This window comes from Heterocephalus glaber, unplaced genomic scaffold (genome assembly GCF_053883595.1).
Source record: "Heterocephalus glaber isolate CG9 unplaced genomic scaffold, H.glaber_assembly_v1.0 deba00001561, whole genome shotgun sequence".
In the NCBI taxonomy this organism is placed as follows: Eukaryota; Metazoa; Chordata; class Mammalia; order Rodentia; family Bathyergidae; genus Heterocephalus; species Heterocephalus glaber.
The window spans coordinates 9907803-9935780 of record NW_028258349.1 but is presented as its reverse complement, the minus strand read 5'-3'; the positions used below and the strand labels follow the sequence as shown (position 1 = coordinate 9935780).

Genomic DNA, 27978 nt, shown 5'->3' with positions numbered 1-27978 from the left:
AAGAAAACCCTGGTACTTAAAGAAAAATTATAAATTACATTCTCTACAGTGGAATGAAAGAGAATAATATAAAAAATACATGTTTGGGTCCCATTAGAAATAGGAAATTAAAGCATATAAATTTCTAAAAATTAATAAAAACAAGACATATATTCTAAGAACGTAAGCTTTGACATTTCCTTAAAGGTTTATATTAATGAAAATGAAATAGAAAACAGGCAATTCAAAAAGCGAGAGAACAACTGAGTGTAAAACTAATTAGTAGACCTAAAAGAGTTTATGGTGTTGGAAAAGAGAAAAACAGAAATAAATGATAACTAATACCAGTCAGACTGGCATTTTGAAATTTTTTTAATGCTCTAGAAAAAATACTGGGATTTTGTGAATTTTAGAATTTCCCCATGGTATTCTAATTTTATTTTATTGGTACATTTTAGGTATACAATATAATGACATTCATCACTGGAAATTTGCACCTTTACATAATCTCTCTTAGTTATTTTTCCCCCTTCCCCTGCCCTCCCTTCAACCCCTCCATCCCTCCCTATTTACAAAGACTTTGTTTCCATTTTTTCATTTTCTCATATTCCATTCCCTTCTTTCCTTTCCCCTACCCCTCCCAATTCCCCTTCCCTTTTGCCCCTTTTCTTCCCATTTCACATTATCTATTATACCTTTTAGTCCTTGTTTACACTTTGTTTCTCACACTAGAGAAACTATTCAGTATTTACACGTGCCCTATTTATTTCACTTAAGAGTAACTCCTCAATGTGCATCCATTTAGCTATAAATGTCTCTAATTTCTCTTTTTTTATGGCTGAGTGGTACTCCATTTTATAAAACAACCATGTTTTCTTTATCCAGTCTCCAGTTGATGGGGAATTGGGCTGCTTCCAAGGTTTAGCTATTACAAATTGTGCTGCTATAAACATGGGTGCACATATATCATTGTAGTATGATTCTCTTAATTCTTTGGGGAAGATACCCAGGCAGGGGAATAGCTGGGTCAAACGGGACTTCCAGTCCTAGTTCTTTGAGGTATCTCCATACTGATTTCCACAGTGGTTGCACCAGTCTACACTCCCACCAGCAGTGGAGCAGGATCCTCTTTCCCCACAGCCCTTCCAGCATTTGTTGTTGGTTGATTTCATGATAGTAGCCATTCTTTCTGGAGTGAGGTGGAATCTCAGCATTGTTTTCATTTGTATCTCTCAAATGAACAGTGATATTGAACATTTTTTCATATATTTGCTATTTCTACTTCTTTGAGAAATGCCTGTTCATTCTAGAGGCCCATTTTCAGATTGAGTCTTTAAATTTGGGAGGTCTGATTTTTTAAAGTTCTTTATAGATTCTAGATAGTAGACTTTTGTCTTAGGAACAGCAGGTGAAGATTTTTTCCCACACTGTGTGCTGTCTCTTCACACTGCTGGTGGTTTCTCTTACTGTGCAGAAGCCTTTTAATAAGAAGAGATTCCACTTGTTAATTGTTTGTGCTAGTTCACGGGCACCTGAGGTTTTGTTCATAAAATCTTTTCCTACACCAATGTCTTCAAGAGTTCTACCTAACCTCTCTTCCAACTGGTTCAGCATTTGTTTTAATATTTAGACCTTTAATCCATTTCGATTTTAGTTTAGTGTATAGTGAGAGATATAGGTCTAGTTTTAATCTTTGACAAGTTGAAATCCAATTTTTCCAGCACTATTAAAGAGCCTATCTTTCCTCCAATGAGGGTGGTTGGCTCCTTTGTCAAAGATGAGGTGGCTGAGTGTGTCTGGAGTTGTTTCTGCATCTTCCAATCTATTTCACTGATCCTCAGGTCTGTTTGCCAGTACCATGCTGTTTTAATCACAGTAGCTTTGTAGTATAGTTTCAAGTTGGGGGTTGTGATACCCCTTGCCATGTCTCTGGTACCTAGAATTGCTTTTGCTATTCTGGGTCTCTTCTTGTTCCAAATGAATTTTTGGATTGTTTCCTAAAGGGTTGTGAAGAATGCTGCTGAGATTTCAACTGGCATTGCACTGAATCTATATAGCAGTTTTGGAAGTATGGCCATTTTCACTATATTAATCCTTCCTACCCAGGAGCGGGGGATGTCTTTCCATTTTCTGATATCATCTTCAATCTCTCTTTTCAGAGCGCTATGGTTTTCAGAGGAGATGTTTTTGATTTCTTTCGTTAGGTTGATTCCTAGGTATTTCAGTTTTTTGGATGCTATTGTGAAAGGAATTGTTTGCCCTATTTCTCTCTCAGTGAGTCTGTTGTTTGTGTAGAGGAAAGCTATTGATTTTTGTATGTTGACCTTGTATCCAGCCACTCTACTGAATTTGGTTAAGTCTAGAAATCTTTTGGTGGTGTTCCTGGGGTCTTCTATATAGAGTATCATGTCATCTGCAAATAATGACAATTTGACTTCTTCCTTTCCTATCTTTCTTTCATTTCTTTCTCTTGTCTAATTGCCGTGGCTAATGTTTCCAAAACTGTATTGAACATGAGTGGTGATAGTGGACATCCTTGTCTTGTTCATGATTTTAGTGTGAAGGATTTCAGTTTTTTATCATTTAGTATGATACTGGCTGTTCGTTTTTCATAGATAGCTTTTACCAGATTGAGGTAGAGATGTCTATTCCAATTTTTTGTAGGGTTTTTATCATAAATGTGTTGGATTTTGTCAAATGCTTTTTCTGCATCGAGATGATCATATGGTTTTTGTCCTTGGCTCTATTGATATAGTGTATTACATTGATTGATTTGCATATGTTGAACCATCCCTGGGATGAATCCCACTTGATCAGGGTGTATGATCTTCTTCATTCTATTTGCCAGTATCTAATTAAGAGTTTTTGCATCTATGTTCATTAGTGAGATTGGCCTATAGTTCTCTTTTTTGGTTGGGTCTTTCTCTGCTTTGGGGATCAAGGTGATGCTTGCTTCCAGGAATGAATTCAGGAGACTTGCTTCCCTTTCAATTTCATTCAAGAGTTTAAACAGTAGTGGCAGTAGTTCCTCTCTAAATGTCTTGGAGAATTCAGCAGTGAAGCCATCAGGACCTGGGCTTTTCTTAGTTGGTACATTTTCAATTTCATTGATATTAGGTTGTTTAGAATTTTTAGGTCTACTTCATTCAACTTTGGTAATTCATATATATCTAGGAATCTGTCCATTTCTTCTGTGTTGTCCATCTTATTGGCATATAGGTTCTCCAAGTAGGTGCTGATGATCCTCTGGATTTCTGCTGGGGGGTCTGTTGTAATTTCACCCTTTTCATTCCTAATTCCATGGATTTGGGCCTCGTCTTTCCTTTTTCTGATAAGGTTGGTTAAGGGTTTGCCAATTTTGGTTATTCTTTTGAAGAACCAACTCTTGGCTTCATTGATTTTTTGTATCGCTCTCTTAGTCTCCATTAAGTTGATTTCTGCTCTGATCTTTATAATTTCCTCCCTTGTATGAGCTTTGGGCTTGTCCTGCTTTTCTTTTTCTAGAAGCTTGAGGTTTAGCATCAGGTTGTTTAATTGGGCTCACTCTGTTTTTCTAATATGAGTATTCACTGCTATGAATTTCCCTCATAAGACCACTTTCATTGTGTCCTCTAAATTCCGATATGCTGTACCGTCATTGTCATTTAATTGAAGGAACTGTCTGATTTCTTTAATTTCCTCTGTGACCCATTGGTTATTCAGAAGTGTGTTGTTCAATTTCCACATGTTTATGAAATTTTTGCAGTTTCTTTTGCTATTCATCTCCAATTTCATCACACTATGGTCTGATAATATACCGGGGATAACTGTAATTCCTTTGCACTTACTTAAACATGTTCTATGAGCGAGTATGTGGTCTGTTTTGGAGAATGACCCATGTGCAGCTGAAAAGAATGTGTATTCTAATTTTATGGGGTGGAACACTCTGTAAACATCTGTTAAGTTCATTTGTTCAAGAGTTTGAGTTCTAGTATTTCATTACTTATTTTTTTGTCTAGTTGACCTATCTATGACAGTGGGGTACTGAGGTCTCCCACTACTATTGTATTAGTGCATATATGACTTTTCATGTCCGTTAGTATTTTTATATAGTTGGATGCACTAGCATTTGATGCATATATATAATTATGATTGTCATCTCTTCCTGCTGGATTGTTCCCTTTACAAGGATGTAGTGTCCTTCTTTGTCTCTCTTAATCAGTGTTGGTTTGAAATCCACTTGATCTACAAAGAGAATAGCTACTCCTGCTTTTCTTCGGGTTCCTGTCACATGGAGTATTGTTTTCCACCCTTTAACTTTCAGTCTGAGTTTCTTTTTGAATGAAGTGTGTTTCTTGTATGCAGCATATTGTTGGATTTTGCTTCTTGACCCATTTTGCCAGTCTATTTCTTTTGATTGGTGAATTGATACCATTGATGGTTATAACTGATATGTATTGACTTATCATTTTCATGACTTTTTCTTTTTATTGGAGTCCCCCCTTTACATTTAATTTCTTGTGCCTGATGGATTCATTCTGCTGTGCTTCCTGGGGTTGTGATCTTCATTGTCTTTTCCTAGGAGATTGTCTAAAATTTTTTGGAGTGCTGGTTTGGTATTCATGAAGTTGCTGAGGTGCTCTTTGTCATGCAAGTATCTTATTTCTCCATCAATTTTGAAAGATAGTTTTGCAGGGTACATCAATCTGGGTTGGAGGCTGTTTTCCTTTAGGGCTTGGAATACATCACTCCAAGCTCTTCTTGCCTTGAAGGTTTATGTTGAGAAGTCTGCTGTGATTCTGATGATGGGTTTTCCTTTGTATGTGATTTCTTTTCTCTAACTGCTTGTAGAACTTTGTTATTCTGTTGGGTTTCTGGAATCTTAACAATTACATGGCTAGATGTAGATTTTTTTTTTTTGATCAAGGCTAGTTGGAGTCCTGTGTGCCTCACTTATCTGTATGTCAAGTTCTTTTCCCCTGCTTGGGAAGTTTTCTGCCATTACTTCTGTGAACAGTTTTGTTTACGTCATCTGCACTCTCTCCTGTTTCTTCGTTGACCCCAATCAGTCTTACGTTGTTCTTCTTTGCATTGTCTACCAGGTGCTGGATTGATTTCTGGTGGTCCCTTACTATTTTAAAGAAATTTTTCTTTTCCTGGTCACTAATTGCAATCTTATCTTCTATATCTGAAATTCTGTCCTCACATTGGCCACGTTCTGCTGTGTAGACTTTCAATGGAGTTTATCTCCTGGAAATATGCTTTAGGGATTCCATTTGTTTCCTATGTCGGGATTCCATCGTGTTCCTCAGTGCCTCTATTTTTTTTATCTGTGTCCTCTCTAGATGAATCATGTCTTGTACTATGGGCACAATCTCTGCTGTTATCAGATAAATTATTTGTGATTTCATTTTTTCCACATCCTCTTTTGTTGCCAGTTCCTGGAGTCCAGGTGGTTGAGTATCAGAGTGTTCCATCTCATTTCCCTTTGGGGCTGCTGTAGGTGATCTGGAAGTCTGGTTTTGAGACTTGTCTTCTCATTTCGAGGGGGGTGTGCTGTTGGCACCCACATGGCTCACTTCCTCTGGGGTGGGAGCAGTGGAACGGCCTTTTGTTTGTCAATACCATGCTGTTTTATCACAGTATCTTTCAGTATAACTTCAAATTGGGGACTGTGATGCCCTCTGCCTTGCCTTTGTTACCCAGAATTGGTTTTACTACTATAGGTCTCTTCTGGTGACAAATGAATTTCAGGATTGTTTTCTCTAATTCGGTAAGGTATGCTGTTGGTATTTTGAGATTGCATAAAATGTGTGCAACAGTTTTGGAAGTATGGCCATTTTCACTATACTGGTTCTGCCTATCCAAGATCAGGGGATATCTTTCCATTTTCTGAAACCCTCTTTGACCTCCTTTTTCAGAGTACTGTACTTTTCAATGTATAGATTTTTCAGTTCCTTTGTTAGATTCATTCCCAAATATTTCATTTTTCTCAATGCTATTGTGTAAAAGGTGTGATTTCCCTAATTTCTCTCTCAGTGAGTTTGTTATTTGCATGCAAGAATGCTATTGATATTTCAGCCTTGACTTTGTATCCTGCTATGCTGCCAAATTTGGTTATTAAATCTAGGGGTCTTTTGGTGGAGTTTTGGGGTCTTCTATGTACAGTATCATGTCATCAGCAAATGATAATTTAAATTCTTCCTTTCCTATCCATAGTCCTTTCTTCTCTTTCTCTTAATTCCTCTAGCTAACGTTTCCACAACCATATTGAATACAAGTTGTAATCATGGACATCCTTGTCTTGTTCCTATTATTAGAGTGAAACTTTTCAGTTTTTGACCATTTAGTATGATGTTGGCTATTAGTTTGTCATAAATGGCTTTTGTCAGATTGAGATAAAGACTTTCTATTCTAATTTTCTGTAGGATTTTTATCATGAATGGGTATTGAACTTTGTCATGCTTTTTCTGTATTTATTGAGATGATTGTGTGGTTCTAGTCTTTGGTCTTGTGAATGTGGTGTGTTACATTTATTGAGTTGTAGGTTAAACATTCCTGTATCCCTAGAATAAATCCTACTTGGTCATGATATATAATCTTCTTGAGGATTTGCTACATTCTGTTTCCCACTATCTTATTGAGAAGTTTTACATCTATGTTCATTAAGATTGGCCTGTAGTTCTTTTTTGATTGGGTCCTTCTCTGGTTTTGGAATCAGGGTAATGCTTGCTTCCAGGAATGTGTCTGGGAGTTTTGCTTTCTTTTGAATTTCATTAAAGAAAGTGAGGTGTAGTGGCATTAGATTTCTTATAGGATTCAGCAGTAAATCTGTCAGGATGCACTTTGTTGGTAGTCAATTTCATTGACTGGTATTGTATTTAGAATTCTTATACCTTCTTGACTCAGCTTTGATAATTTATATGTATCTAGGAATCTTGAGAATATACCCTTAAGTAAATCAGACACACGTTTAAATATTGCATTGTGTCTCTGGTGTGAGAAACCAAAAGTGGAAATAAGGACTGAAATGTATAATGGATGTTGGGAAATGGGAAGAAACTGTTAAATGGGAAGGGGAACAAGGGAGGAGGGAGGGACAAGAAAAAAGTGAAAATAGAAGGAAAAAATGGAAACAAAGCTTTTGTACATAGGGAGGGGAGGGGGCTTGAAAGAGGGAATGGGATAAAATGTTTTAAAAAATAGAGTATCGGTTCTCAAAGTAGGTATTGATGATCCTCTGAATTTCTGCAGGATCCCCTGTGATTTTGCCCTTTGCATTCCTAATTGCATGGATTTGAGTTTTTTCCTTTCTGATAAGGTTGGTTAAGGGTTTGTCTATTTTATTCAGTCTTTTAAAGAACCAACTCAATTCACTGATTCTTTGTACTGACCTTAGTTTCAACTGCATTAATTTCTGCTCATATCTTTGTAATTTCCTCTCTCATATGTGCTTTGGGTTTAGCTTGCTCTTTTTCTAGAACTTTTTCAACTTTAGGTTATTTGAGCTTGCTGTTCTGACATGGGAATTCAATGCTATAAATTATTCTCACAGGACTGCTTTTATTGCATCCTGTGAGTTCTGCTGTGTCATATTAGCATTATCATTTTATTGTACAAACTAATTTCTTCTTTAATTTCATCTGTGACCTATTGGTTGTTTGGGAGGGTATTTTTAATTTCCATTGTTTATATACTTTTTGTGGTTCCTTGTGCCATTGCACTATGATTTGATAATATGCATGGTATAATTTCAGTTTCTTTGCATTTACTTAAGCATGTCCTATGAACTAGTGTGTGGTCTATTTTGGAGAAAGTCGTGTATGCTGCTGAGAAGAATGTGTATTCTGTTGTGAGTTGAAACACTCTGTAGATATCCACTAAGTCTATTTGTTCAAAGGTTTGGTTCAACTCTGATATCTGTCAAATTTTGTCTAGTTGATTTGAGACAGAAGAGTATTGAGGTCCCCTATTATAACTGTATTACTGCTTATCTGATTTTTCATATCCATTAGTGTCTGTTTTATCTAGTTGGATGTGCTGCTGTTTGGTGCATACATATTTATGATTGTTATCTCTTCCTCTTGGATTATTCCCTTAACAAGCATGTAGTGACATTCTTTGTCTCTTCTGATCAGTCTTGGCTTGAAATCCACTTTATGTGCAAATAGAGTCTTTCATTCTTTCATCTGATGATCAATAACCACAAACCTGTCTTCTATATTTGATATTCTATCTTCACATTGGTTGATTCTGCTGCATATACTTACAATAGAAAATTTAATATCCTGGATATCTGTTTGAATCTGCTTTATGGAATCCAGTTTTTCCCTATGTTTGGCATTCATAATTTCCACCACTTTCTTACTTTCCTCTTTTTTTTCATTCATGAATAGAGAGCCTTCAAAACCTATTCAGCTTCCAAAGGCCCAACTTTTTTTTTTTGGTACCAGGGATCGAACTCAGGACCTTGCATTAGCAAGGCAGGCGGCAGAACCACTGAGCTAAATCCCTGGCCCTACTTTCCTCTTTTTAAAAATCTGTATCTACTCTAGATTCATTAAAAATATCCTTGATTATGGTCATCATTTCATTAGTAATCTGTGTAATTATTTCTGACTTGTTTTAGTCTAGGGTGTTATTCATCTGCTGTGTTACTTCTGGTGCTACAATTTCAGAAAGTTCAGCTGGGTGGCTTTTTATTTCTTCCACTTCAATGCCCCCTGGATTTTTGTTGGGTCAGCTGAAGGTCTAGGACTGCATTTTGCTTCCATGTCTCATTTTATAATTTTCAAATTTCTTTCCTGCTTTGATGTAGGTAGGTTTTGTTACTTGTATTGAGGAAATGACTACTTTTCAGAGATGTCTTCTGGGTGTATCTGGCTTTTGGCTTCTGAATCTATCTCAAGATCCTGTCTCTTCATTTAGGGATGAGAAGTTGCTGCCTATTTGGCCTAGCACTCAGTTCTTTGGTCCTGGATTATGGTATTGTTTATGACCCCAAGACAATCTTGTTATTGGAAGAACAACTGATCACAACTATGCCACCTTAGCTAAAGTAGTGCCATCAGTAGTAACCGCAGCATCAAGCACAGGCTAGAAAATTCCAAACTGTGCTGTTACCTCCTTAAACCACAGGTACAAGATTGACAGTTATATAACAAAATCTAGGAGTCCAGGGATTTAGCTCAGTGGTGCCACACCTGCCTCCAAGAGCAAGGTCCTGAGTTTGATCCCCTGTACCAAAAAAAAACCTAAAACAAATCAGAAAATTATGCACAGTAAATATCCTCTCAATAAAGGGATTTTACCCTCAGGGGAGAAAACCGAAAAGAAAGAAAAGGAAAAACTAGAGAAAAGAAGAGAAAGAGATTAAAAACAAGGCTGAAGGATAAAGGAAAACTGCCCGACCTTTGGAAAACTGGGGAAGAAGACAGGAGGGAAAGAAAGAAGGAAAAAACAAAAACAAAAACCCTAAAAGTAATGTTCACACTCATGAAAAAACAAAAACAAACAATCAAGAAAAACAAACACAAGCAAAGAGAAAATATTTCTCTGTGATTTCAACCCTGTGATTATCATCTAGGAGCTACGGATTTGTGGTAATGTTCAATTCAGTGTGTGTCTCCACTGTCACTGTTAGACATAGGAGGCAGACAGTGCCCAGATATGTGCTGTATGTTCCCAGCAAGCCTTCAGTAGGATTAGGGCAGAATTCTGCATAATCCCAGCAAGCCTGCAGTAGGAATAGCCAATTCTGGTGCTTTCAATTCCACAAAACTTCAAGCTAATCCTGGCCTCTGGTTGTGGGGCTGGTGCCTGAGTTGTTCAACCTACAACTCCCTGGGTGTCTCTTGCTGCCCTGATCTCAGCTCCCTAGCCCTGGATGTCTCCCTCAGTGGTGCCTCACACAGTCTCTGGGAGCCCTGAGCAGAACCCAGCATACAACTCAAGTCCCAGGTTCAGCTGTCACCTCCCTACAATGGTGTATGGCCATGCTCCCTCTGTAGGAGACATTTGGACTGGAATTAATCACCAGCTGTCGTAGTTCACAGCATCCATTGCTCCATTCCCCTGGAGGATTTCTCTGTGGAAGCCTCTGGGGTCACCTGCCCCCACTGTATCTCTGTAGATTTGAGCCTCCTCTCTCATGTTGAGAGCTGGGAGTCAGGGAGGAAGTGAAGTTTGCCACCTCCCTTTTCTGTGTTGAGGTCCATCTCTTCATCTTCTCTGTGGGCTCCGATGATTCCCTTGAGATTCTTCCTGGGTCCTGGGGATTCACCTCCTTCCTTCTTTTCTTCTCCAAGCTGTTGTATCACAGTGTCCGGACTCTGAATCTCACAGAGGCTGGCTCACTGCTGCGCACTGCACCACCATTTTCCCAGAAGTCCTATTTTCAAATTATTTGTATAGAATATTAATAGCAACCCTTATAAAGATAGCATAAAAAGGAAACATGATTGATAGTCTCACTTATGAATAATAATAATAAATGTTAATAACTTGATATCAGTTACATTAAAAAATATGTCACAAATATGTCCAGTCTATGCAAGGGTGGCTAAAGGTCATAAAGTCCACTAACTTATGGATGTGTTTAATTCACTACACTGACATACCTATGGAGAAAACTGTGATCATCATAGACAAAAAATAAAATTCAACATACATGAAAGATAAAGACATAAACAGACCTTAATATGGCCAGCCTTCCTGCTACCTCTCCCATCCCAAGGCAAAAAGCTATTTTATTTGATAAGTAGAGAGATCCTTGCCAAAGCTAGGAAGAAGAATGACTTCTATTTCTATTATTTAGCATTGTTTTAAGGATATTAGCAAGGCAATGAGAAGAAAACAAGTATTAAAAAAGTCTCTAAGCCAGATGTAGTGGTGCACACCTATAACCCCAGCTCTTTGGGAGCCAGAGGAAGGATGATGGTAATTCCAGACCAGCCTGGGCAACTTAGTGACTTAGTGACAGTCTGTTGAAAAGAAATTTTAGAAGACTAAAGATGTAGTCCAGTGCAAAGACTCTGGGTCCAATCCTCAGTCTTGCAGGGGAAATAAAAGTTTCAAAACTCTCCTCTTTTGAAGAGAATCTATAGCAAAGTAGCAATATATAAAGTTAGCATAGTGAAATCCAAAGCCTTTATGCAAGTGACTTCTATAGAACAATAACTGAAGAGAGTATCTCATGCCCCAAAGCAAAACACAACAAAAAGCTTACTAACTTCAAGGAGATAGGGCCCTCCCTGGAAACCTATAAAATACTCTTGAAAGATGTAAATGGTAAACTTGGACAGATGGAAATTCACACATGTTCTTGAACAGGAAAATTCAATGTTCCTTAATTTAGACATCTACTGTAATCATAAAATTCACCATGCTTTTCTTCTTTGGAGCTGCATGAATTAACAAATTCATACTGAAGAACATGCAAGCAAGAATATGAAGGAAAACCCTAAAATACAACCTCACTATTCAAGGTTCTAAAATTGAAATATTATGGCACTGCTGCATGAACAAAACAAATTCTAAATTCATAAATGGGGTTGTTTACTCTAACTCAAAATCCAAAAGTAGTAAGGGGAAAAAAACTGATAAAAATATCCTAATAAACGAAAAATTCATGCCTGTCTTTGAGAAAGAAACACACTTCTAAAATAATGAGAAAATGTTTGCAAGTAATATCTCACACACACACACACACACACACACACACACACACACACTAAGGCTAACATCTTGAACACCCTCAGTTTAAGACACAGTATTATGGGGAAAAAAGCAGAAGTAAAAAAGTATACTAAAAACCAAAACAAATATAAAGGAAAAAATGCATTTCTAAAAATTAAAAACAAATGGAACTAAACCTTACTCTGTAACAAGTAGGTAACATAACCAAACAGAGAAAATAAGTACCAGAACTAGTATTAAAGTGTAGTATTTTAAATGAATCTCCATTGTGGATTACATACTGTGGTTAAAAAGAACTGCACAAAAATATCTTAAATGTCATGGTACTATTCATAATAGTAGCAATAACACGGTTATTTTGAAATTAATATACATACATACTAGGATAAAGATTATATGTTAACCTATTGAGAAACAAGATTTTTAGAAATTATACTGAAAATAAGAGACAAATCTTAAATAATGGAAGAAAAAGAATATTTACATTTCCACGAACGTATCAGTGTGAATTTATGATTTTTTTGCCCTAAGAAGCTTATTTATCGCTGTCCTTCTAAAAGAACAATGAATATTTCACTTACCCAGAATAACATCTTTACATCCCATTTCTCATGAAAGGGATATGAAGTTCCCTGGAGAGATGAGTGAATCCAGGTCTGGAACATCCTGTCACACAAAGCAGAAAAGCTGCCTAAGACCACTGGGGTCACACCAAAGGGCCAAAGCCAATTTCATGGGGATCCTGCTGGTATTGATAGGACATTCTGAATATCAGCAAAAATGACTACAAAGGGCTGAAACCCACAAATACATAACAACACGTGAGTTTGAGTCACCACTGGAGGTTTCAGGGAACCAACTCATCACTGTGAAAACTAAGAAATAAAAGAATCAAGTATTCATCATGCCTTTCCTATACAAACTGCAGTTTAGAATAACAGCTGAAGTTCTTTACTGTAGAACTTCAAATAATTAAATCCAGAATACAGAATTAGAAAACTGACATTTTACAACCACTGATGAAATAACCAAGGCAATGATCAGTGGAGGCTGAAACCACTAAATATTTAGCTTTAGTTTTAAACCATGATCGCCACTGTGGGGGCAGTTACAATGGAGACCTGCCCAGGTCTCAGCAATTCAGATGTGGGAAAATCTGACATTAAGAGTCCCATCCATGTGACACACAACGATGTACACTGCTCCGACTACCAAGCATTATGCCTCTCTCTCTCTCACTACTCATCTACAGGAAAGACAGGACAAAGTTAAATGACATGCAAAGGAAGCAATCATGCAAAACTAGCATAAGATGCTAGAGAGAACAAACTATCCAGTTTCTCCAACAAATAAGCAATATATTAGTCACTTTCTTCTTCAGTGAGACACAATACCTGACACCTGCAACTTAGAGAAGGGGAACTTTATTTCAGCTCAGTTTAGTTAATACTTAGCTGGCTCCAAGGTAGGATAGCATGGCAGAGGGGCATGGTGGAAGGAAAGCTGTTCACCTCATGCCATTCAGGAAGCAGAGAGATACTCAGGGGAGGAGCCAGGAAGGAGTTAGAATCCTGTGTTTCATCCACAATGACTCCCTTTTCAACCAGCCACTTTTAACAGCAAGTATGTTATAATATACCCATAACCCATCACCTTTTAAAGGTCCTGCCTATGATTCCATGAGGATTTAGGGGGACAATAAAACACCACTGAGGCCAAACCATGACCCCTGTTTGCTGTCTTCTTTGCAGGTGCCTATTTTCATCCCCGTCTTGGTGATTCTCCTATCTGTGTTTTTGGTTCTGGCGCCGATCATCAGCAAGCCTGCCTGGGAATATCTCTACTGTGTGTTGTTTATACTGAGCGGCCTTATATTTTACTTCCTTTTTGTCTACTGCAAGTTTGGATGGGCTCAGAAAATCTCAAGTAAGTATCACCAGAAGGCTTCTTGATATTAGAAAAGGTCAGGCAGCCTAGCAAACCACCACCTTACCTCTCCTCATCCTGCAAATACCCTCATCACAGGATCCAGCAGATGTCACCCCAGGACATGTGACCTTCTCCCCCACTGCCGTGCCTCTGGGTTCAACCCTGGAGGAGGGGGGTCACTGGGTTGAGACTGGGTCTCACGGAGTTGTCCAAGCTGGCCCTGAATTCTTTTTTTTTTAGAACTTTATTTTATTTTCTTTCCTGTTAAATTTATTGCTACATTTATATAAAATATAGTTATATTCATCATTGGGAGGCCCTGAATTCTTGATCCTACTGCCTGAGCCTCCACAGTGTGGAATTACAGACAGGCACCACCATACGTGGCTTTCATTCCTGCTAATGACTGTAACAAGTAGGAAGGAAAAGGACTATTTTCTTTTTAATTGTTAAATACACTTAACACAAAATTTCCTTCTCAATGTTGAGTGGATGGCTTAGTAGTATGGAGTATATTCTCATCCCCAGAGCACCGTTTTCTCCTGACAGCTATGGAGACATCATCGAAGAGGCTCCCAAAGACCCCAAAGTGGGCAAGTTGGCACTGGGGGCAACTGGGAGAAGGGCCTGAGCCTTCCTGCACTGAGGCCATAGGTGTCACTCTTCATTCTGCAGTCCTGACCCTCATCTATCTTAGGACAAATGTTTACTAATTGAGCCACGTTAGCCTCTTTCCTTCTAAAAGAAGCACTATGCCAAAGTCTATGAAAAGAGAGGCTGAACTGTAACGATATTTAAAAGCTGGTAGCAGTATTATATTCACAACATTTTGCCTCCTACAGCAGCTTAGTTTCGGGAAACCTTCAGGCCTCCTGAGGAGCCTCACCAGGGAGTGAGGCGGTCAGTGGCCCATTTTGTCTCTGCTCTGAATGCCTTGAACTGGGGCGGTGCACAATTTCATCCTGGATCCAGCACTGTGCCCGGCACACTCCAGCTACTGGATATTTCTTTTGTTAACTGTGATGAGAAACTTAGCTCTTCCTTGCTCCTGTCGGCCTATCTGGCCAGGAAAGTAAATCCTGCTGGCCCTATGAGGTTTTTATTTATGTACCTGCAACTTGGAAAATGAAAATAATCAGCCATCCATCCATCATTTACATAAAACTTACAGAGGTATGGAAGAGCAACACCCAACTAGAAGGCAGGAAAGTAGACGTGGGACTCAGGTGCAGCCGAAAGTGGCTGAGCTTGTCTGTCCTCAGAGCCTTTCCCCTGTCTGCTCAGCTGGGGAGTCAGGGACCATCGCTTACCTGACAGTGGTGCTAGAGGCGAGAGGGAGAATTCATTTTCTGTAATTAGCAAAGTGAAAACAACGCATGACACGAGTGTCATTTCCATCAGGACTTTTTCCTTCCCCACGTAGTTCCTTTTACCCCCAACCTCTTTGCTCTTAACCTAAGCTGATGGGCTACAGGCACACAGCTATAGAAAGGAAAGAAAATTAGTGAAACGCCCCCGCCCTGAGCCTCAGAAATGCACTTGGATTTGATCAGATTGACAGAGAGCCTAAGCAGGACGACTTGCAACCTCATGGTACAAAATGTGGTTTGCTTCTTGGCTGTTCCCTCCAAAAACTGATAAGCAGTTGGGTCAAGGTAGTGGAAAAAAACCAATCTGTATTTGAAACAAAACCCGTCTCAGTGACTTAAGACTAGTCACCACTTGGTCAGTGGTAGTAAACACACCTGCATAAATGAGTCACTCATAGTCTCCTACTGGGTAAATTGTTGAGGGGGAGTAATATTTAGGAAAGAACTGAATCCCGAAGAAGCAGTGCAGCTAGTAGGATAGTTCTGATTCACTTTAAACACCAGATATCCTGAGTATAGGGTCTAAGAGGGACATATTACCACAGGGTAAGAATAATATCACTGCTCACCAACAAGCACAGTGAGGCCTCTCAGCTACATTTTTCTAACTTTCATGACTTGCTGACTTGTGTTCCAGAGCCAGTTACCATGTACCTACAGATGCTGATGGAAATCGTCCCACCGGAGAAAGATCTGGATTAACAAATGCATCTCTTGTAGCTCAGTCAAAGCTGTGATGAATTTATTTTTGTAAGCAGTATTTGTGATTCTTTCTTCTTTTTCTTATGAAAAGTGTTCCAGTGTTTATGTAATATCTTTAGATAACCTTAATTCTATGGGAGGGGTTCTATAGGAGAAGTGATAGGTGTGTGTTAGTTATCAAGAGAAGAGTCACCTAACAGAAGGCTGCTGGCAGGTTGCATAAAACCACCACCATTCTGGTGACAACTATTTAATGAGGGCACATCACACTGAAACACAGAGCAGGACTTGGGGTGTTGCTCAGTGGCAGAGCATTTGCTTAGCATATGCAAGGCACTGGATTCCAGCACCAGCACTGCAAGTAAATAAGTTAAATGAAATTAAAAATAAAAGATATTCCTTAAACTCAGTGATCAATAAAGTCTACTCTTTTACATAAATCAGGTAATACTTTCACTGTGATTGATATTTATTAGTGCCAATTGTTTTTAAAAGATTTTTTAAAGTATGTTTTACTCTGACTCCCTACCTCAAAAGCACTGCTGCCTCTGTGATTTACCTGCGATGTACACCGCAGGTCAGTGCCAGGCTGCCTAACAAGACCCTCACTGCCAAGCTCCTCACCCCTCTAGGACTACTGGAAGCCTGCGTGACAAGGGTCAGCTTCATCACAGGTCACACCACCTGCTCCCACCAGCTTTCACTGGTATTTTGGTCACCAGAAAGCATAGTGAATAAAATTTTACTTTGCATCTGGCATTCAGGGAAAATATTGTTTAAAAAATGTAAACAGTAACATTTCTGGGGGAAACGTTGAAATTTTATTGATGAGACACCGCAAGCAAAAGTCATTCACATCAAAACAGAGCAATGACCAATTTTGGAAGCATAAACACTAAAGTGCTTTTACTTTGCATTTCAGAAATTTACCCAGACTTGAACCCGTATGTTTTAATAGCAGTACAGAAAAACAATTAGTAACTGTTGACATAGTCGGCATTCCACTTCCTACAAAATACTATTCAGAATTTTAAATATTAGAAAATTCGAGTGTCTGAAAAAGAAGCTGAGATTGAAACCCATAGCCCTCCTGCCCCAGTATTTTCAGTGTCTGTCAGTGGACCGCAAGAGTCTGCACTGTGTCTTCTCCCAGGCAGGTGCCACTGCCGCCTGCACTGGAAGCAGGCTTGTGCTCTCTAGGACGCGCCACTGCTATTCCTAAGAGACTCAGCACAGCAAGCTGCTGCCCACAGGACAGGCTCAGGAGGCCTGGCCACTGCTCTAGGCCTCCACTGCAGAGAGCCCACTGACAAGGATGAGCTCTGAGTGCAGCCTTTCCAGCAAACACACCAGAACTCTCTGCTTCGTCATGAGCCACCCAACTTCACATGGCCAAGCTGATACCTGCCAATCAACCCATCAGAGTCACAGGGGAGCAAGGACAGGCTCCTGGCCTCTAGCCAGGCTGGGCCACATCCTTCACCTGGAGGGCAGTGCTCTGATGCCTGTCACAGAGTCCCCGCACAGACGCAGAGCAGGTCCCTGGCCACTGCCTGTGGAGAAGGGAGGCTGTGTGTGAGCTCAGGATCTTACTTCACAGATGAGGAAACAGAAGCAGAGCGGTGACAAAAAGAATAGAGGTCTTGCAGTGCTCACCCCCGAGTCACGCTCTGTCAGTGGTCTTTTCTACTTCTAGAAGAATCTAACAACTGACATGGAGGAAGTGCACAGGGGTTTGTTTTGTGGGGAGTGGAATGCTAGGGGTTGAGCCCAGGAGTGCTCTACCACTGAGCTACATGTCCAGCCCTTTTGGAGACAAGGTCTTGCTAAGTTGCACAGGCTCGCCCTGAACTTGTGATCCTCCCGCCTCAGCTGAGTGCATAAGGTTTTCAATTTCCCAACAGCTCACATTTCCAACTTTCTCAATCAACAAAGAAATCCAAACACGCAAGGTCAGCCCCTGGACACTCCTACCCTAAGTGGCAAGGACTATGTACGCTCTCCCAAGAATCTGGTGACGACAGGTGCTATCACCTTACCCAGGGTGCTCACCTCTCCCAGGTGTTCTGAAGGTTACCTCCAGGCACTGCACGACTCCTGTTAAGTTGCCAACAAAGACCCCTTAGTCCAGCGGTAGAGAAACTATGGCACACATGCCTCAGTGGACCGTTTGTATTGCTGAAAGCTCTAGAAGGTTTGTCATCACTGCCTTAGTCCCTTTTCAAGTCCAGGCATTATCCAGAACCCGAAGCGTCACCTCTAGAAAGCCTGGGTCTTGCTGGTCTCACGGAGGCCATCCCACTGTCCTTGGGAAAAGATGTGAGCTTCCTTGTCTCAGCAGCTCTCCATGTCTTGAGAACTGTAAAAGCATCAGTACTTTACTCAGTTACGGCAAATCCCAACGGACTTATGGTTGAATGGTCCGTGAGGTAATTGCCAAGTACGAATGTGCAAGGTGGAAGCCTCCACTTACATGCATAGGACTGCGTTCTGAAGAACATACCAAACACAAGTGGAGGTCTAAGTGACGAAAGCGTGAGGACGGACTCCAGGGAGTACAGCCCATCACCCGACTGCCATAGTGTGCTCTGTGCCACGGAACCTGAGCATGTCAGGATGGGTGTGAGAGGCGGCTGGGGGGACACACACTGCAGCCTGGGCTTGGACCAGACCTGCGCTTTTGCTTCTCTCACCCCAGACCCCGCTTCCACCCTCCTCTGACAATCATCATCATCAGCAACATCATCTTCTTAACATATTTTTCTCAGAAATATTTCTAAGAATTTCTCAGCATTGTCCATCCCGCTGCCACAAGGCAACACTTAGTAGAGCCTTATCCTTTAGCTGAAAAAAGGCTTGGCTATGATTGCTCGTTTTCCTAACTTCCAGTCACATAACAACTTCCATTTTTGCTCAGAGTCCTCTGGGTGCTCTTCAAGGTTTAAATGACACTGTTATTCACTCTCACTCCCGTCATCATGTGAAGAGGTGTCACTGTCTTCAAACACCTTGGACATTTTGCAGGACTGGTTTTTACAACTTACAACTAAAAGAGTTAGATACTACTTTAAAATATTAAGTACAGATTAGTAAATCTCTCCACCCCCATTATTTTGCTCAATACAGAAAATATCTCTTGGATTCTAGCTCTATCTTGCAACTTATTTAATATTTTCATTATTTTAGGCAAGAAATTTGCAGGTAGAGGTTGTGTGGCAGAGCATGCCTGTAATACCAGCATTTGGGAGGCTGAGGCAGCGGGATTGGCTTGAATTTGAGGCCAGTCTGGGCTACATAGCGAGTTCAAGACCAGACTGAATTATAAAACAAGCGAACAAAAAAGAAATGAGCAGGTAAAATTTGTCTGCTTACAAATAAATTACTCCCCTACAAAGACTATGTGTAAAAGTATTAGCAGAGTATGTGGATTGGGCCGGGGATTTAGCTCAGTGGCACTGTGCCTGTCTCACAAGCACAAGGTCCTGAGTTTAATCCCCAGTACCAAAAAAAAAAAAAAAAAAAATCGAAGCGTATGTAGATTGATAAGTCCTCTTACCAGAACATTTAGTACCAAAACCAACCAGAAAGAGAAAGGAAATTTCTAAGGGCTTTACTCAAACAGCCCATTCCCACAGAGTCTGAATCCCTAAGATCAACTGACAGCCTCTCCCTCCCACTCTAGATTCAGGATCCTCCCTTCAGGGAGAGGGCCCTTCCCATCTCACCCTTTGAGAAGAGGCCTTCCTCTCTGTCCTCATCACATTCTTCCCAGTGGTCGAAGTCAAATGTCACATTAGGATTCTGTTCAATACAACAGTTTACAGAAGTGAGTGGCTATAACACAGCCACACAGCGAAGTCCAGTCAACCACAGTTCACAACCCACCTTCTGTCGGAGTAAGCCACACCAGGATCCCCTTTTCTCTTTTGGGAGAGTGATTACAGGCTCATCATTTGTAATTATGCACTTGCAGTCTTCTTTTACTATGCTGGCCTGCAGCTCCATATCAGCCAAGTAAAATTTGTCTCCCACCCATGCACTGGGTTTATAAAAAGAAACAAAGTCAACCTGCTAAGTGTTGGAAATTATTTTAATTTACCTTGTAAGATACACACAACTTACCTGAAAACAACTCTATCTCTAAAATATTTACATTTGTAATCCTTTATATTCGTTATTTTTATCTTCAGGATGACAGCATCATCTTTTTGGAACCACTTTATTTGTGGGTGGAAGCTAGAAAGGGAGAGAATGGCTTACACATTACCAGTGTTTAGTCCCCAGTGGAGTAGCAGGTGCTCTAGCAATGGACAGACATACCTTTTCAGCTGTGGCTGCAATGTTCTACTAGCGGAAATATCTCCAGGGTTTTCAGATAAAGTTTCTGTACAAAATCAAATATTTTTACATAACATATACAGATCATACACATAAGGTGTTTTGCACCTTATCCAACTTTCAGATGAGAAAGTACTCATGTAATACAAATTTCATAGTCACCCAAGTACCCAGTTGCAAAGAATTAGAAAAAAATGCAAATCAGTTATATTAACATAACATTTTAAAATAAAAACAAGTTTTAACAAGTATTAAACAATCAGGGAAGTACAGTCACTCTTTGGAGAGGAACCACATTATGACTGCTACCTATGGGATACAAATGCCCAGGCTTCTCTGTACTGTCTTAACCTGTCAGGACAGTGCCAAAAATGACATCCAGGATATAGACATCATGCTGCAGGAACAAATGCTGAACACATATTTTCTAAGACAATGCAATTTAATCCCTGCGATCTGAGATGTTTAAGGCTACCATTCAAAACCTAAACAACCATGTTCATAGCAGCTTTGACTACAATAGTCCTAAGTGAAGGACTATACATTGTGGTATATTCATATCGCAGACTACAACTTAGCAATTTAAAATCTACTGCTACTTGTGATAATACAGAGAAATTTTGTAAAAGTAATGTTGACTGAAGGAAGTCACAAGAGTATATATTGCATGCTTCCAATTCAGTGAAACTAATGGTGAGAGGACTCAGCAGAGTGGTCACTGTGGAGGGTCCTGGAAACCCTCAACAGCATATCCAGGCATGGCTAAGGGACAGATGCATATGCACAAAACCTGATGAGCTGCATATGTCTCACTCATGCACTTCGCCAGCTATACACTATGCTTCAAATAACAAAAATGGAAAACAGCTGCAAAAAAATGTCACTGAAGTGAACTGTCTAAGCAGGAACAGCTAAGTGATGTCAGTTTGTGTCATCTTCACTGCATTTGATGTAAAGGAAAGCCTAAACATGAGAAACTCTCCAACATGAATGATTTCATTAACCATCTTTAAGAAGTACCAACCAGGCGCTGAGTTTTCTGACTTTGTCTCAGAGCCAGTCCCTCTTTCTGCACCACAGTTCTCTTGCTTCGAGCCCTGGAGACAAGTGGTATCTTCTGCTGACAGCAAAGGAGATGAGGCAGATGTCGAGGGAGGTGTCCTGGACAGAAGAGGCAGAGATTAACTGTAGGACTTTCAGAGATGCTTCAGCAAAAGAGGAGGCAGGCACTAAAAGACTGAGGTGCTTACGACACTGAAGTTGATGACTGATTTACCGAGGGCTGGACAGGGTTGTTGACCAGCTCTGCTCACTGCTGGGCCGTGCATCAAGCGCTTGGTTAATAACAGACAGGGATTATCAAGGAAAAGAATTTGCCTATTTACTAAAATAATTTTCCTTCCAAATTCACTGAAATTTTGAGAATAGCAACATACACTTCTACCTTGTTTCAAATAGGATAAAAGGGCAAAAAGTGAAAAGGAATTTCCCTTCCTTGCCTGCCTGTCTCTCAGGCTCTTCCCAGAGACCATCCCATTACCAGCCAAGTCAACTTCTAGAAACGTTCTTTGAAAAAGCAAACACTACTTATGTCTATCTAAAACAGACAGATACATGTTCTTAAACACATGGCAACCTACTAAATTAAATGTGTTGCTCCTCATTTCATTATACCTAATAGCTAGCTAGAGATTACTTCCTCTCAGTATACAAAAGTCAACTTAATTCTTTTAAAAATTTCTTGTATTACATTATTCTTTTGCTTTGTGGACCACAAAACCACCATAATCACATTGAGTTTTTCTTTTGCAGTGCTAGGGATGGAAGCCAGGGGCTTATGCACAGCAGGGAAAAGCTCTACTCCTGAGCTACACCTGCACATCGAAGATTTTTTTCTTTTTTCAAAGATGGGGTCTTGCTATGTTGCCCAGGCTGACCTTGAACTCACATTCTTCCTGTCTCAGGGTCCATGGGTGCTGAGACTGCAGGTGACGCAGTTCAGTATCTTAAAAGTAAATAAAAACGTCTATATGGTGAAACCTACCTTGCATCCATTTCCCAGGAATCCAGTTCCCTTCAAGGGTGGCAATATAATTCATTTTTTGTGCATCCTTTACTTGATGCTTCAAGCCTAAATGAGCAAGCCTGTACAGACACAGGCATCCCTGCTCAATTACAAGATCACAGTGCAACACATCCTACGAGGACGAAGTGTTAGCTAATGCATCTCCCAGGGGACTTCTCACCTTTGTCTTTTAACCCGGTCACGGCACTCCCCAAACAGCAGAGGGCAGAGCACTCCACCCCCAGGCTGCTGCATCCTCCTCCTCCTCATCCACAGCTAACCTCCTCACTGGATGCTCCTCTGCCAGTTCTGCTCCTTCTGCCTCGAAGTATCCTCAAAAGTGGCATCCCTAACTGCTTCCTCCAAGCTCTCAGCTGGTACTTTCAATAAACGTAAAATTTAACATGTCTGAAACCAAATTCAGTATCTCTTCCTCTCCAGTGAGCCACTCTCTGGGAAGCATCTCTCACTGCCCACAGTGTCAATGTCCTGGGTCTGCCACTGGGTCTCAGAGCCACAGTCTGACCCCTTACATTAGCCACTCACTAAGCTCTATGGCTTCTCCATTCGTGAGCACCTGACCCTGCACCCCTTCCTAGCCTGCTGGTTGGAAGGTGCTGGCCTCCTTCAGGTCCAGGTGATCCCACCACTCCCTCACCCACCTCCCCCTGAAATGTCCTCCCTCATCCCAGTACACTGCGCTCAGGTGTACAGAACTCTGCAAACCCTTTTAATGTGCACTGGCTGCTATCTAGGTACAAATACCAAATGTGAACAATGAGGACTTCTATGCCTAGCTGTTAACCCAGCCTTGTACACCTTCTTTCCACAAAACTGAACTTATTGTTGCCTAATTTGCCCCAAACTTAACATGATCTACTAATCTTCCCACATCTCTCACTACAAATCCAGAAGGCCTGGAAAGCCCTGTGCCCCAGCCTCAGGACACATCCCAGCACCAGCTGCTTCTCCCCATGCCATGTTGTCTGCCCTCTGGGCACAGCCTGTGTCCCCCACCCCCTCTCCAGTTATTCCTAGCACAGCAGCCTCAAGCTGTCCTTTGACCAAGTTATTCCTCTGCTCCAAACCCTGAGAGCATCTTCCTAGCATCGGCCACAGGGTCCAGCAAGAGCTCACCCCAGACCCCCTCTGACCTACAGGAGTCCCTTTCTCTCACTTGCTGCTCCAGGCTCAGCTCTCCTCCTGATCTCACAACTCACTGCCCAGGCCTCCCTCTGCCCACAGGAGGCTTCTCGAAACCCATTACAATCTTGCTTCAGTCTGTGCTCTAGCCCTCCCCAGACCCAGCTCCCCATATTCCTTCCTGCTTTAACTGTTTCATCTCACCTACTGCCATCTGACCCACTGTGCATATTTTACCTATGCGTTCTTCATCTCTCCACTGAAACCTAACCCCCTTGAAGGGAGGGCTGGCTGTCTGTTCCCCAACTGAATCCGGGGGAGGGGGGGATCTATTAAATATTCACTGACCAAGTGAGTAATAATTCTTCTTAGTATTATTATTACTATTATTGTTGTTGTACTGGGGTTGAACCCAGAGCCTCTGCACAGAGCTACATCCCTACCCCTTTTTATTTTGAGACAGAGGCTTGCAATGTCACTGAGTTGCCCAGGCTGGCTCTCAACTTGGGGACCTCCCGCCTCTGTCTCTCAGAGTGTTGGAATTACAGACATCTGCCACCATACTTAGTGACTTTTAAAACTACACTTCAGTTAATGGTATTTCAATTCCAAGTATTTACCTGTTAATTTATCTGTTAATAGGTCAACTGGAACAAAGTTAGATTGAAGAAATGTCCCAGCAACTTGCTATGAAGATACACACAGAGCAAAATGATGGGTTGGGCGGCCCCAAGCTCCTGTCCCTCTCAGAAATGTCAGAATACAACCAGATGAGGCCTAATTGGAGGCACTATGCGAAACAGCTGAAAGTGTGCTGCAATCAAGAAATGCCCAATCAAGGGAATGGTTTACAGCAATTAAAAATGCTGTGCTTCACAACGGCAGGACAGTTCTGCGGCATGAACTGCCCTCGCCCTACCTCCTCCTCAGCTTGGTCTTGTCCTGAGCTGGAAGCAGCCTAGTTTCTGCCCCACTCAAACTGGAGAGAGGAGAGCAGATTTCACTGGTGAGTTACTGTGTGCGTCTGGTCCCATCTGCCCAGGGGACACCTGGGGGACCGTGCAAGGTGCTGGTCTCTGTGTCCCAGGCAAGAAAAGTGGTGCACATGCTCCTAAAAACTCCAAGGCACAACAGACCCACTGATGCCAAGGCCAGTGATGACAGGTGGGGACACAAGACCGACCTCTGGGGCCTGGAGGAAAAGCTGGAGGTCAAAGGAGGCAGAAGGGGAATTCAGAGAACTCCACAAGCGCAGAGGTAAGAAGCGTGCTCAGAAGAGCCCCCCTAGCTTCCATCCTGGGCTGATCCCTAGGTGACAGTGTGGAGAAGCTGAAGTCACCACACATGGCTGGCAGAACCAAAAAATGGGGCGGCTGGTATGGAAAACTCTGTGATGGTTCATTAAATGCAGAAGAATCACTGCCTGGCCAGATTCTGCTTGATTATACACCCAAAGGAAGTCAAAGCAGGGACTCAAGTAGGTATATTTGCATATACATTTTTTTGGTACTAGGGATCGAACTCGGGTCCTTGCGCTTGGGAGGCAGGGGGCAGAACCACTGAGCTAAATCCCCAGCTCTGTGTATGCTTTTAAAAGCCAGTTCCTCCATATCCTCACCAACACTTGGAATTTCCCTTCTCATTTCCCCTTTCAGGTGGGGCTGTGGAGGTATTATTCAGCATGGCTTTAACATGTACTTCCCTGCTGACGAGTAACCTTGAGCACTCTTTCATATACTGCAAAACAGCTGCTCCAAGTCTTTTACCCCTAGTAGTCTGCATCTTTCTTTCTGATTAGTTCTTGGTACAAATCCTTCCAGGACAAACATTCCATGACATCACCCACCTTTGGGCTCACCGGTATACCCTCTCAGAAGGACTTCATAGTCTCTCATACATTCACATACTCAAATCTCATATACTTAGATAGCTCATATTCTGCTGAGGGCATGGCAACTGGGACAGTCACTTTGGAAAACAGGTGGAGCAGGGGCTCTAACTACGGTTTAGAAATTCCACTCCATGAGATGACCAAAAGACACAAAGGAGAATGTTTAATGCATTATTACCTGAAGTAGCCCCAACCTAAGTTTCCCAAGTCAACAGCAGAGTGGGTAAACAATTAGGGTACACTCAGACAAAAGGACATTAGGCAGCAGGGCATACTTAGGTCTATAGCTACATGCCTAGTGTGGATGAACTGCAGGTGGACTGCTGAGTCACAGAAGCTAGACATGAGAGAGACACACTGCAAACAAAGTACTAACAAAGTACAAACCCCAGCTATGCTTTTCCATGATGGGAGAATGGTTCTTTTGGGAGGGTGACAGAGGTGGCTCTGAGTCATGTTACTTCTTGGTGATCACTAGAGCTGAGCGATGGCAACAAGCACACTCATTGAACCTCATACCTGGGAGTCGTACTTCCATAAAACAGGACCGCTATCCTGACTGGGAGGCAGAGATGCACTTACGGGGTTTGGTTTAGGGTTTCTTCAGAAGTTGGCATTTTAGCTCCTTTGTATAATTTTTTTAGTTCTTCTACATGTTCTGAATTATCAACGCCCATTCCCATGGACAAAATTTCAGCTCGCACATTATAATCAACAACAGAAGTTCTCAAATTTGAAAGTTTTGTAACATGTACCTTGAATCAAAGAAAAAACAATGTCTGCAGGAGTCACACCTTATTCCCAGTACCATGCTCTACCACTGCACTACAGCCTCAGACCTTTATGTTTTTTGAGGCAGAATCTGTCTAAGTTGCCAGGGCTATCCTCAATCTTTTGATCTTCCTGCCTCAGCCTCCTAAGTTGCTGAGATTCCAGGGGTACAACACCATGCCCGGCCATTCTTTGATTTTTAATTGAACAATGAATGCTCTAAAGTGTCTCTCTGTGATATGCCACAGTGCACAAAGGTTTTCCATTGCAGCATCTGCTTACTTCACAACTGAAGTTACAACAGAACCACCCAAAACCCAGTCCCAACCTGCAAAAATATGAGCAGGTATGGGAATAAAATCCTCAGTTCAGATAAATCTACAATGCTACAACTGGAAAGAAAATTGTGATTTGTTTTCTGATTCTTACTCAATTACTTTTACTTCTATTAACAAAGGAGATCCTAAAGCTCAGAGTCCTCCTGTGCCTAGAAAGGGCTTATGTCAAGACCCTAAATCCTGCGTTCTGGACCATTTCCTCCATCTTTTTTGCAACCAAAACATTCTCATTCATTTTAATTTATACAATATTAAGTAAACCATGAAAATCTGCAATAGTCTGATTCCTATGGAGGGGAAGTATAGGAGTGTCCCTTCCATGGCAGGCAGGAGTGGGCTAGGCTAGTCTGATGGGCACCTTCCAGAGTGAACCCTGGACATGAGTCCCATCTGGGCTGGACAGAAGAGCCTTTCCCCCCTCAAAGTGGACAGGGAGCTGGGCTGGGTACAGAAGAACTACAAAGGCAATTCTGAGTCTCAGAAGCTAGACATGAAAGAGACACACTGCATGCTTCCTTTCAAACAAAGTACAAACCCCAGCTACGCTGTTGGGTAGGAAGACAGAAGTGGAGGTGGCTGGGGTCTGTTCCCCTCCAGTGTGCCAGGAGGCACTGTTACACACTTTGTAGCTGTGGAAATACATTTGCCAAGTGGGTTGTCTTTTTTGTTCCATTCTTTGAGCTGTAGTATTAAAAATCCCTGCCTAATTCAAATTTCCACTTTTCTTCTTGAATAAAAAGCAACTGTAATACTGAGTAATGACTACATCAACTATGACCCTTTTATCACTCTACTTACCTGCACTGATAATCTGTATTTTCTTTTCTAAAAACTATTTTCTCCTTTTTTTTTTTTTTTTTTTTTTCTGAGACACGGTCTCACTTTGTAGCCCAGGCTGGCCTTGAACTCTCAGTGATTCTCCTGCCTCAGCTTCCCAAGTGTTGGGATTACAGATTTGTACCACCATGCCTTGCTTCTCCTCTTATTCTTAAGTCTTATACTGATACTGCCCTTTTAACATGTTAAAGCTTTTCTAACCCTATGCAAATAACTTTCAGCAAAATAGTTCATTTAATTGAACTGAATTCCTTTATATCTAATCATAATAATTAAGATTTGTCTAACACAGCAAAACCTTGAATTGAAAAGTAGAGTTCTAGTGGTATAAGTGGAAAGGGGATGGTGCCAGCACAGTACAGAGACAGAGGCCCCAAGCCCATGTCCTGTGTCATACTCACTCTCCACCCCTATTGCTGCAGTAGAGGGGCCTCTGTTGCTCTGCTCACAGGTGAAACCCATGGGTCTAGCTCTGGTCGTACCACAGGTACTCAACAAACATCTGATGAGTGAAATGTCAACATAAAACCTATCTTTTAGTGCTCAAGGACTGGAACCCTCAGGATTACCAAGCACCTCCCAGGTCTTTAGGATCATTTACAAACTAGAAAAGACAGGCACTATTGTAGCAGTTATCAGCCCAGGGCCTCTGTGTAGTACACTGTATAGACAGTGGGCTGTGAAATCAACTTAATGATCATGATCAATGCTTGAAAAAAGTAGAACAGAATTGTAGATATTACAGAATGACAGGGGTAGCAAGGACAGTTTCACAAAACTTCAGTTGTGTATGCATGAGAGCATGACATCACATACACAAATGCATATGAGTGCTTGGTTACAATGTAAAACAATCCATCAAATAACCCACAACCAAATTAAAAACACAAATAATGTACAAAACACTCCTCCCCAACACAGAGTACCATATAAGCAGTG

The 27978-nt window shown here is 41.2% G+C and overlaps 2 protein-coding genes across 13 annotated transcripts in view; one reads left to right on the top strand and one right to left on the bottom strand.

Annotated features, from left to right (window-relative positions):
* LOC147823994 (b(0,+)-type amino acid transporter 1) overlaps positions 1–16061 on the top strand; it is a 43821-nt gene extending 27760 nt beyond the window's left edge. The window contains exons 14-15 of the mRNA XM_087191026.1: positions 13407–13581; positions 15592–16061. Of these exons, the coding sequence (XP_087047152.1) occupies positions 13407–13581; positions 15592–15656 (240 nt within the window). The 3' untranslated portion in view covers positions 15657–16061. The remainder of the gene's footprint in view (positions 1–13406; positions 13582–15591) is intronic.
* The window catches only part of Tdrd12 (tudor domain containing 12), a 92795-nt gene continuing 65463 nt past the window's right edge, over positions 647–27978 (bottom strand). For 7 of the 12 annotated variants that reach the window (XM_021239625.2, XM_021239629.2, XM_021239628.2 and 4 more), the window contains 7 exons: positions 25676–25848; positions 21019–21155; positions 19977–20040; positions 19779–19892; positions 19542–19695; positions 19382–19457; positions 16194–18015 (listed from right to left, as the gene is read on the bottom strand). In XM_021239625.2, coding sequence (XP_021095284.2) covers positions 17891–18015; positions 19382–19457; positions 19542–19695; positions 19779–19892; positions 19977–20040; positions 21019–21155; positions 25676–25848 — 843 coding nt within the window. In that variant the 3' untranslated portion in view covers positions 16194–17890. Of the gene's footprint in view, positions 10349–12236; positions 12322–16193; positions 18703–19381; positions 19458–19541; positions 19696–19778; positions 19893–19923; positions 20041–21018; positions 21156–25675; positions 25849–27978 lie in introns of those variants that run through there. The other 5 variants (XR_002387468.2, XR_015443064.1, XM_021239627.2 and 2 more) reach the window with 5 other exon arrangements.